The following is a 12,180-nucleotide window of genomic DNA, read 5'->3' as shown; positions in this document are numbered from 1 at the left end:
AGTCCTCCGCACCTGGTATTGACTAGATGTTACTGCGCATGTGTAGTACCACCACAGCGTACACGGTTTTTGTTGGGTGACCCAGCCTCCTTCTATTAGCCTTTGCTCGCTGTATGAGGTATTCAGCTTCGGGGGCGGCTCTCGCGTTCAGCAGCAGCAGCTCTCAAGTGTTGAACCAACGGACGTAAGGCGGGCAAACCAACCGCCGTCGTCCTTCCCTGTTCAAACTCCGGTCCCCGCTGTTCGTGGACACACAGACCCGGACAGCGATGGAAAGAGGAGACTAGGCGGAAAGTGCCAGCTACAGACACCAGAGGAAAGTTAAAACAGTTTGAACTCAAGGTGGAAAACAGGAGAGAGAGGGGGGGGGGGGAACTTCCAGCTTGTATCGGTGTACCAGCCTGTGCGGATGGGGGATGGGCTCGACTACAACAGCAGAGCAGAAGCCGCATGAAGTCCCCAATGACTGGATGAAGTAACTGGCGAAATAATAGCCACAGTTTCATTTAACTTGAGGTGAGACGAGAAAGAAACATCACGGAACATATTGACACTTTGAAAACAGGAACAAAGTGTGTGAGCTAACAGGTTTATTTTGACTGCGGTGTGTCGCTCCATGCTAGCTGTATAACCTGTAGTTTCACTCCTGAGGTACATTATTCATATGTATTTTATGTCTGAGACACTAAGAAAGCAAGAGTTTTGGCTTCAAAGTGTTTAAATCACTCTTGAAATGACTAAGTTACCACAGGAGACATGTGATAACCTCACTGTACTTTACACTTCTATTGTAAACTGTCATTACCTTGAATTGAATTGTATTGATAGTGCCAAATCATAACAAAAGTTATCTCAACACACTTTAAATATAGAGTAAGTCTGGACCACACTTCATGACTTATTATTGATTTACAGAGAGCCAACAATTGAATCCATATTTGTTTGGTTTTATGACTTCTGTGTTATTTCTCACTTTAATTTCCTGCTTAAAGTCAGTTGAAGTAGCCTTATGTTGTGATTTACATTCATGGTTTATTCCTTTAAACAGTTTCTTTACACCTCTATTGTAAACTGTCATAACCTTGAATTTAATTGGATTGTATTTATAGTGCCAAATCATAACAAAAGTTATCTCAAGACACTTTAAATATAGAGTAGGCCTGGACCACACTTTATGACTTATATACTTGCTTATAACTTCATGTTTTACGTAGACCCAACAGTTGAATCCGCATTTGTTTGGTTTTATGACTTTATTACGTTATTTCTCACTTTAATTCCCTACTTAAAGTCAGTTGAAGTAGCTTTGCATTGTGATTTAAATTCATGGTTTTATTCCTGTACTTTAAACAGTTGCTTCACAGTTGTTATGTAACCTAAACCCTTTAGGTGGGGACTCAGGTGTGTTCACTTCAAACAGGTGCTTGTCAGCTCGGTGGTGTTGGTTTTTTTAAAAACAAGTGACCTCACCTGTAAAACTCACCCCTTCACACTAACTATTACATCTGTGTGCCACTTCGGACTTTGAACTGTGTGGCCACGAGTCCCTTTTCATGCTGATTCAAGCAGATTTGTGTTGAGATATTTTCTAACTTAAACAGAGGTTATTTCACAAAAATGGCACCGCTCTTTCTTTTGCAAAAGAGCGCTGTAGATGTGGCTGTGCGTTACAGCGACTTTGGCGTCTGCATTTTTCCCCATTTTTGTAATTCTTCGCATGTGTACTTGAGCATGCTGCAGTAATGCTGTGACAACAATGGGAAGGATATTGTGAGCTTTAGATGTAGGCTGAGTTCTCAGGTTGGACTATGACAGGAATGCGAAGGGGCATAAGTTGTAGCATGCTCTCTCTCCATAGTCCTTTCTCTTTCAATATAACACAAGCCTATATAACTCTCCAAGGTCATTGAAGTTGAGGTGGAACGGGATCAGTGAATTGGCGCTGGGCTGAGCTAAAGAAAAGACACAAACTCACTGAATGGGGGGGTAGATTTTCCATCTGCTACAATATACGGATTATAATGCTTCTCTCTTGACCATGGGAGTTCTTGTTGTCTCGCATGCCAGACCAATCAGGCAGCATCTTGAATAACGATGTGGTTAGTTGAAGGGAACCTTTGTTTTCCATACCAAATCATGCTTTCAGCTCTGCGCCCCCTTTGTATCCCAGTGAAGGGCACTTATCTGTTTGTGTACAACGCTTAACTGCTCAAAACATACGAGCCGAGCAAATGATTGACTTCCTGGTGACCTGTCGCCAGTAATTCAGCTGGCATCCTAAAGCGGTGTGTGACGCGCTGTCGTTGGTTTTGAGTTCGGAGCAGGAGGAACCCCCCGGTGAGATGTACAAGGACAGTCAGGCAGGAGGAGGAAGTGGAGGGTGAGTGCTGGGTTGTGCAGGGCAAACTGCCCAGAGAGTATTCTCAGGGGCCGGGGACCGGGCGTCCACAAACCTCTGATGGAAGGCAAGCACTAAAAGACTACAAGAAGCCCCGGCAGAGCACACAGGCTGCAGCAGGAGGCCTCCCTGACTCTCACAGTGGCTTACTGGAGCATCCCCAAGTCTTTAACTCACATGCAGCTGGAAAGAATTGAAGTGAGGGGTCGTACGTCCACACGCTGCTGCCTTGCCCCACCATCAAGGAGCGCAATTACACAAAAATCTTTGCATGTAGGAAATGGGAGGCGGGCCGTGGAGGAACTCAACGACCCCGTCTGCAAACTCACACCAGTGTGCATGACAGAAGTTTGCCAGGGTCTACATGTTACTCCTGCAGTATGTTATTGAGGACGGGGTGTGTGTGTGTGTGTCTGTCTGTCTGCACTGGGTCGACTATCCCTGCGAACATAACACACTCTCACATTACAAGTGCATGCCTGCTGTGTTGCATAACTGGATCAAAAGAGAAGCGACCGTCCCCCAAAATAAAAAAAGCTGCACGACTAATGAGGACACGCAGTGGGAGTGAGAGATACAGAATAGTCCCAGTTTCTATTAGCTGTCTTTTCTTCCCGTGGGTCACTCCTAAAAATATAGGCTAGCTCTTGTGTATTAAGTGCTTTAGGAGACAGAGTTTTAACGTTAATAATTGTGGACTCCCGTCTCCAAGAGTTTCAGCGGTGCACTTGTAAGTAATTGATGTTAGATTGATCCCTGTAAAGACTTGGATTATTCAATAATTTATTAATAATAGACATGCAAACCAGGAAGATATGATTAGTACTTGCTGTAAGTGTCATCAGATAGTTTAGCATCTTCCCACTTTATATATTATTATTATATATATTTGTTGTTGTAGGTTACAGCGCTAATCGTTGATGCAAGAATGGGCTAAGATTCGAGTGCACTGCATGACCAACAGATACATGTTTTCGATCTGTACAGAGTTACGTTTTAGCGTTTCAGTTTTGTTCAGTTAAATAACGGCTGTCGTTTTCTGTTTTTATTTAAAAGATATATATATATATATATATATATATATATATATATATATATATATATATATATATATAAAATCTTATTTATTTTGTCATTATGTATGGGATATGATCGCTGTCATTATGTACGACCCGGCTCAGGTGAAACCCTTTTGTAAAACACGAACACATGCAAATTTAGACTTTGTCATCATCCGTGAAGTAGAAGTAGAGTCGACATCGCCTTCTTCAACGGTGCACGGACAAGTGAAAAGAGTCTGAAGAGGTTAAAAACTCCAGCAACGTTGTTTAATGGAACAACTTTATTATGAGGCTGGCACGTATTGGCTTGTGGCCTTTATCAGGGTCGACTAAAGTAGTTATTGAAGCTTTTATTTTTTATATTAGATAGCTGACGTTACTGACATGACAGGAAGTGAAGGGACAGATGAGGAATGACATGCAACACAGGTCCCAGGCTGGAAGTGACCTGAGGATAATGTGGTTCGTAGTCTGCGCCCTAACCCGCTGGGGCACTCATTTTTTGTGGCTTTTAATCATTTGTCTATCGCTGATCATTAACGTGGAGGGTAATGACTTAAGGAAATTGCTTACAGCTATACAAACAACTTATTTAACAACAACAATCTTATGCAGATAATATATATTTGTAAAAACAAAAAAAAAGAAATTATGCATCGTTCTCCTGCGGCAGTGTTGTGATAGTCATGCTGTCGCATCACGGTGCTTTCTGTTGAAGTACTGTCTCCTTCCTTTTCTGTGAAACAGGTGTAAACTTCCTTTATTGTTTCATGTCACGCAACTTTATAACTGAAAGCGCTTCATTGTAAAGGAAGCAAGAGCTGCAGCCTGATTATAATGTGTTTCCCTGCTGTGTTACACAGATAATGTGATGCACTGCACAGAGACGATTGTGTTGCAGAATTTCCTGTACGCCGATGTCGTCATTGACAACGAGGTGCGGCAGCAATTTATGGTTTAGATTATGATTCCCACCCTTACTCCCAACAGCGGTCTAGAGCTGGTTGTAGTTCAGTGCTCCTCCTGCTCCTCTTGTGTGTCCTCGGCGTCTCGATGAATCATTTGGATGTTAGGAATGTGAACGAGCGAAGCATTTAGCTCTTCCACCTGTGCTACTCCATAGTGCTATCTCACAGGCACAGCGCTCAGCCGGCCCTTCAGGTTGGTGTTATTGTGAAGCAGGGCATTAAGACTGCTCTCTCTACTTAGCTACTCTTTGTCTCGTCCCTAAAACCCCTCCTCTCCCAAGCTGCCATTCTCTCCGTCTCCTGTGCCTGAGAGCCAAGTGGACTCGTCTGAATGGCTGTTTCCGCATGTGCCGTCGCTGTTCTAGGAGTGCTGGGACGTTGCTCTTGGTTACAGGCAGTCAGGTGGTGTCTGGTTACTTCACCTTGCAGCGTCACCCTGTTGTATTGTTAACCCTTTGAGCAGAGACCAGGGTGGAGAGCTGGCACCAGGCCCCGGGGCAGGATGTGCATTTGCTTTGGATCCTCTTTAGGTTTCGGCTGGGGGGTTAGAGTTCAGCGATCTGCCGCTTGTTTTTGCACCTGCCTGGAATTTTCCAGGAGCTTGGACTAACAAACTCTGCTAAATCATCTTTGTAGGCATGGGTGTTTGTTTTTCAAGGCTGCTTGAAGGCTTGTTCGACAGAAACTGGACTTTGATCTCTTGTCGTTCACATTACAGGAAGTATTGCCAGCTATGGATGATTAAGCTGTAAGGTAGGAGTCAACTCCTGAAGGCATGGCAGTAAAAGAGATATGCGGAGTAAATGTTGGCCATATTCTCTTGCACTGGTTCTTTTATAGGCTAATTATGATCAAAACATTGATATGTTGTGTCATTATGTGATTCTAGTTAAATCGTATACAATAAACAGTTATTAACTTTCCTCATTAGCAGTGTGAAGTATAAAATTGTGACAAACTTAAATATATGTTAAAATGGGTTGCTCACTGCGTTTTTTTGTGGTCCCAGCGCCGCCTTTGTGTGATCACATGAGCGACTCAGCCTACTTGTTTTTCTAGCTGCATCTGCCTGACTGTTTATCTAGCCGTGTGCTGAGGTGGCCTAGCTTGTTCCAGCAGCCGGGGCACTGAGCTCGCTGCGCTCAGCGGGCTAATGAGAGCATTCTTAATGACGAAGTCTGGGTGGATTCATACATCATCCCCGGCTCCTGGGCAGCAACTGGATTTACACACCTATGACAAATGGTCACCCATTTGAGATTGTTGGAGGCCAACCCTTTTTTTTAACCACACTGAAGAGCCCATGTTGAACTTAATTAATCTGCGTAATTAATTACCTGACATGAGACATTACTAGATGTGTAAGGCCGATCTGTGATAAACCATCTGTTCCCTGGGTCATTAATCAGCCTAAGGATTCGCTGAATCTCTCCTCTTTTCACTCGTGCTCACTGCAGCGTCACCTGAGATGCAGATTTCAACGTTTTTTTTTCAGCGAAACAGCAATGTCCTACACATTTATGGTCTCTGTTCGACACGTTTAGTACCGCCTTAACCGCAGGTGTATCAAATGTTAAGCCCAAAGTGATAGAAGTATATGCTCAAGGACCTATTTTTGACACAGTGTTTTGTTTCCTCCAATGCAGAGTATAGTCGCTTTGAGTCCAAGATCCACGACCTGAGGGAGCAGATGATGAACAGCAGCATGAGCTCAGGATCAGGCTCCCTGCGCACCAGTGAGAAACGCTCCCTCTATGTCAGGTAAAGCTGGAGCACACACACACACACACACACACACACACACACACACACACACACACACACACACACACACACAGACACACACAGAGTCATGTTTGCACTCACAACTTGATATTCTAAGATCTGTAGTCAAAATAGCCACTCTTGCGTAATAAACCTTTACCTGCCTGTGGGGGTGAATAAAGCCAGAAAGCACCTTGGGTAATATCGCATAGATTATATGATAAAATATGATACTTCACACTGAGCTTTTTCCAGGCTAACATTTAATTTAGGGCATTGGGTTGGAACAGTTCATCACCACCAGGAAGCTAACAGACAGGCATCCCGTGTTGTTGTCGTGATGCCTCATATGACATTGACTCTACTTTGTGTAATGTAGATTGACAGTGGTGAGTGGGGCTTGTCGAAGTCTCTCGTGTTATGACACTTTGGGCCGCTTGCCAATCTGGATAGAGGCTCATTTAGGAATTAAAACAGGTGGCATCCTTCCGCTCACATAAAAGCAGAAAGGACTCAACAGGGGTCAAGGTGAAAAGACTGTGTGATGTAACTCCATAGTCCAAGTGCTTCACCATATTTCTACTGAAGCACTAATGCGCTTCTTTTAACCTAAGCCTGATAGCTACATTACTAGATTGATTTAGCTCAACAGCTATAGACCTTACGCAGATATATCAAAAGTATATAAGTCTTATCTCATTGGTGGCCGCTATAGAGAGAGGAGTGTTAACCAGTGTGACTCATGCCTCTCTTATAGACAAGCTCCTATGAGGCATGTAGAAGCCTAGCCTGCTCCTGTGCGGGTGACTAAGTCCACAGTTATGTTGGAAAAGCTGTCTAGCTAGCCGGCTGATGCAGGAGCCGCCATGTCCTCCCAGCCCAGCTTCAGGAATGTGGAGGCGTTAAGCCACTAAGGTGTTTTATTTTTTAATTCTTTTTTTTTTTAAACAAAAAAAAAAGTGTCACGTGTGCTCACACTCCCTCTGAAACTCTCATTAAGTGTGTTGAGGTTCTATAACATGATTTAGGCGAGGCATCTGACTACCGCTCATCAACCAGTGTTGAAAGTGCACTTGTTTCTCTGTTAAGTGCACCAGCAGCTATGCGTAGATTGCATGACAGTTTCAGCTGCACTTTCTGCTTGTTGTCAGCTGCAGTTTCAGTTGGAAGGAATACTGCAAGTCAAAATCTTTACCTGGGGTGAAAACGTATCTTGGTCACAACATATCTGACCATCATAATATGACCTGTTAGATGTAGGCTTGTAGGTCAAGTAAAGTTAAAACCTGTAAAGCAAGATAGACAAGATGGTGACACACTGAGACAGACAATAAATAGTGAGTGTAGTGTAAAGTATGGGGCAACAGCAGGTAGAAATGTCAAGTGGAAACAAATGAATGGCAGGCATGCGTTAATGTACGTGCTCTCAGACAAACAATGTGACATTGCTTTCCGCCTATATGTTTCTAATGTTACATAAGCCGTTTTCACATAAGAACAACAGCAGCAACATGAAACAACAGGAGATTCTCTTGCGTCAGATGTGTTCTCACCTACTGGAGACTTTCTGTTTGGTTTGGACGAGGTGGGCGCCCAGGTAAAGCATGCAGGAAGCAGGGCACGATGTGGATTACACTGCTCTGGCAGAGCCGGTTTGCAGTTTGGTCACATACAACCAAGTCGTTCTTTGGATTTGTCTGATGATCTCAGCGTCTCTCCAGTGAGACATTTTTGTTGACGGCTTCGTGTAAATATCCTTTCTTCTTCATCGTCTTCCACCTGTGTCGTTGCATCATTCGCTCTCAGTGAATGCATGCTATATTCACATATGAGCTCACTCAGAGATTAAATGGTCTTTGTACAAGGAAGCTGGTAAAGTCCAGTTGATGTCTGGTCTGGCTAATTGGGACATTTGCGTTCTCACGTGTGTAATGTCTCGATACTTTCCAGTTTGCAGTACATGTTTTAATGGGGCTTGCCGCAGTAGTCAGAAAAAGTGCAGAATTCCTATTTATAACATATATATATATAAACTATATATATATCGTTTAAAACCGATTTATCAGTGTGTTTTCTCGCCACTCGCAGCTTGCAGAGAAAAGTAGACCCGAAACTAGATCAGCGCCCCACAGCTATGGTCTGGACAGCCCACTTGTTTAACATCGTATTTATATACAGTGTATGGTTAACATGGGCGCTTCCACCCTGTACATAAGCCTGATGTTTGCCGAAATGAGCCTTGCAGCAAAAGCTCAACCAGAGAGCTGGATAAGACAGACACAGCCACGCTGCGTTTACGGTGTAATCGTTAACACCAGTGTTATTAACCGGTGGAGAGATGTCCTCACTGTGGCATCATTACTGCATAGACACAAGATAACTTAAACTGATTTAACATCTTTATTTCCACATATTGTTTATGAAGTCACAGCCCACATGCAAGCAAACAAATAATACTGTAATGCAGGAAATTAGCTGCTCTTTTGTGCCAAATGTGGAGTAATTTGATCTTGGTGCATGTGGTATCTCTACACACAGATTCGAGATAAAAGGAAGGAGTGTAACCAAAGCCTTTGTTTTGCAGAGCTTTGTTTGACTATGATCGAACGAGGGACAGCTGCCTGCCCAGCCAAGGCCTGAGCTTCTCTTACGGGGATATCCTCCATGTCATAAACGCTTCTGATGACGAGTGGTGGCAGGCGAGGCTGGTCACACCACATGGAGAGAGCGAGCAGATTGGAGTCATTCCAAGCAAGAAAAGGTAGGTTCACTCTTCATCCGCAGTGTGTTAATGTGAGTACTACCATTCATGCCCAGTCTGAAAGTTATTCCCCTTATTTTCTTCCCCAGAGTGGAGAAGAAAGAGCGGGCCAGGTTAAAAACAGTGAAGTTCCACGCCAGGACAGGCATGATTGAGTCCAACAGGGTAAGTGTAGAGGGCCAGCTGCTCCCTGCCCTGGTGCCAGAGAGGCTGCCTTCAGAGCTGCTGCTGGGCTCCTAGGGAGATGGCCTACTTCCCCCTGAGTGTGGGAAAGAGACCAGCACCTGCTCACTGAAGCGAGCACAAAAAGCGCTCATATTACTGTATAGATTACACTGAAGCTCTGCGGAGATGAGAGGTCCGTGTAACCTCCACAGCTCGTGCACTCAGTGATATTAAGAAATGTGCACTTACAAAATGTCTGCACGTTTGTCAGAGGCCGATCTGTCAGATGTAATTTGCAGATGTATAAATCAGCAGTAATGTTGTGTCTGTATGCAGATTCAATTTAATGAAAATGGTACATGTTGAAGTGGGTAAACAGAAGCCTGTTTTCCTTCTCATTGATATGCCATTCATTTCCACCCATTACCTGCGTCTCATTTTCATTATTTGATGTGTATTTGTTTGTTTGCATATCATTTGTTTTGTTTTTTTTGCACGGGTGTCGAGTACCCTCATTGAAACCCATTCTGTTTTTGTTTTCACCCTCTCGTTGCCCCCCTCCTCCTCCCCCCCTTCTCACCCACACATCGACAAGCAGCCAGTCAAAGTAAAGCGCAAAAAAAGCTTCAACCTCTCACGCAAGTTCCCGTTTTACAAGAGCAAGGAGAATATTGTGCAGGAGTTGGTGGAGTCTGAACGTGAGTACCAGCTGTGTGATCGAGGGGGGTGGTGGTATTTGTTTTTCGTCCTATCCCCTTCATGCTTCAGTTCTGTCTCTCAGCTTTCATCTTTCCGCTCACCTCCAGGGATGGTTTGTGTGATGGCACCACTCTCATCCCTTTCTCACTGTCCCAGAGAGATGCCCCACATGCAGAGCCTGCGTCAGGCTGGAGGTGTGGTGTTCTCTCTGGTGTGTCTGTGCATCTGTCTACGGGCTCCAGAGGAGTGTGTGCTGCCAGCTGCGTGTGTGCGTGCGCGCAAAGCTGCATTTACACACAGGCCTTCTAACACTGGGAGGCCAGTCCTTGTATAAGTCCTGATCAATTCTGCAGTCAGTCACTGACCCACAACAAGGCGAATCTCATTAACTGGACTGAAGCTTTAACACTTAACAGGTCAAAATCCCATTTTAATGGGATTGGGCTTGTGTAATTGAAAGGCCGTGGCTTACTATGAACAAAGTGGGGCTCAGGCTTAATGAGTACATCACTGCGCCATGTGTCAGTGGGCCTGGCGAGCACGACACAGCACTCCTCTCCCTCTCTGCCCCAACTCTCACTAACCTCTTCTTCTTCCTGTCTGCTCTCTTCTCTTGGTTTCTGCTCTCACCTGTCGGGACACCTAGGACTTCCCAGGGTTAAGCGATGACTTTTATGGATCAAAGAGTTTGAGTAAGTGTGTGGTTGTACTGTGTCAAGCAGATGTCCCCTGAGCTCAGAGAAAAATGCTTTGTCACTGCAGACCCAGCTGGGAATGCTAAACCACACACATCCAGTTTAGAGTGACACACACCGACACACAGACCTACATACAGGCTCACTCACGCACACACGCGCACACACACACAGACACAGACCTACATGCGGGCTCACACACAACACACACCTACTAGGATTCCCAACACATATAAAATATGCATTTCCAAGAGAGGGTGAGTGAGCGTTACACTTATTCTGAATGTCTCACAGAGACCTTACAATAAATGTTTAGCAGAGTTTTGTCAGATAAGGTCACACGGAGCTGGAACACATCTGTCACCAGAGCAGAGTGTTGCTATGACTGGTCGGGAAACACTTTTTCCCTCCAGTTCCCCCGATTCAGCCAGCTCCTGTCTCCCTCCCTGTGGACGGCGTAACGCCTGTATGTTTTCTTTGTCTTTTCCCTGATATGAGATCTGCTTCCACAGGCACAGATCTAGCAATAGGAAACATTGGCCAGGGAATTGCAGGTCATTTGGGATATTGTCACAGGAAACACTTAATTTCCTATTGCTTGCACCTAAAAACCACTTCCCTAATATTGCAAGAGCATGGCTACCACGCCAAACAAGACTTCTGCTTTCTTTATCCCCTTTTTTATAATGGCCTAGATGTTAAGAAACAGGGTGCTTTTTTCCCCCTAAAGCTTTGAAGGAAGGTGAAAATCATTTTCACCCATAAGAGAATGTATTTGAACATAACTGTGGCTCTACTGTTTGTTTGTTTTAAATGGCCTGCAACTTGCTCTCTTGTGCTTTTGCAGAATGCCTGACATCCAATACAAGTGACAGCGAAAGCAGTTCGAGTGAGTCACCTTCATTTCTCTTTTCTAACTGCCCACAGATGAATAAAATGACACCTGTAAATGAATACTCTTCTGTTTTACCAGTCATGAAAACTTTATTGTGTTTCTTTAAATGAGATGTTAACCTTCTGATGTTTTTGTTGTTGCAGAGGGACAGGAGGACACGATTCTCTCCTACGAGCCAGTCATTCGACAGGAAAGTGAGTGAATCACTTCAACACAGTGGAGGCGACGTCCCTCCCCTCCTGTGGACCACCAAATATGAATGATAGTGAATGAGGAGAGACTAATTATTTTTCATCCTGTTTGAATTGTGCCATGAATTACACTTTAATAAAGAATTCTGCAAATAAAGAAAGCCGCACTGCATCATGGTTTTTGGTATTACCACTTAGTTTTGATTGCTTAGCTGACTGAGATATGTTCCACAACATGTGTAACATTATCTTGCAGGCTGTGTAATTGTCCAACAAGTCTTTTTATCAACCGGGAGTCAAAAGAACGAGCAAGACCCGTTGCTCATGGAAGTTATGTTACATCCTGGGAAAATGCACACAAACTCAGGCACCGTAGCTAGAGCGAGACGTCACTCTATACTTTTAAAGTTTTTCGACTTGACTCACACAATTATCTTTAAACTTGACGAACATCATATGTGTAATTAATGGCACGATTCAAACATGATCAAAACATAATTTGTTTCCCCTTTAGCTACCCAAATTAAGGTGGTCGACGGGAAGGAGAGTGACTTCCCCTCTCTTTTCAAAAACTTGTAGCATG

The 12,180-nt window shown here is 44.1% G+C and overlaps 1 protein-coding gene across 1 annotated transcript in view; it reads left to right on the top strand.

The window, feature by feature from the left end:
* dlg3 (discs, large homolog 3) overlaps window positions 1–12,180 on the top strand; it is an 87,945-nt gene that overhangs the window by 70,708 nt on the left and 5,057 nt on the right. The window contains exons 14-19 of the mRNA XM_083915890.1: window positions 6,074–6,188; window positions 8,776–8,952; window positions 9,042–9,117; window positions 9,716–9,815; window positions 11,359–11,400; window positions 11,550–11,600. Of these exons, the coding sequence (XP_083772016.1) occupies window positions 6,074–6,188; window positions 8,776–8,952; window positions 9,042–9,117; window positions 9,716–9,815; window positions 11,359–11,400; window positions 11,550–11,600 (561 nt within the window). The remainder of the gene's footprint in view (window positions 1–6,073; window positions 6,189–8,775; window positions 8,953–9,041; window positions 9,118–9,715; window positions 9,816–11,358; window positions 11,401–11,549; window positions 11,601–12,180) is intronic.

The sequence above is a fragment of the Echiichthys vipera genome (assembly GCF_963691815.1).
Source record: "Echiichthys vipera genome assembly, chromosome: 6".
Lineage (NCBI taxonomy): Eukaryota > Metazoa > Chordata > Actinopteri > Perciformes > Trachinidae > Echiichthys > Echiichthys vipera.
This window is presented reverse-complemented; position numbering and strand designations above follow the sequence as displayed.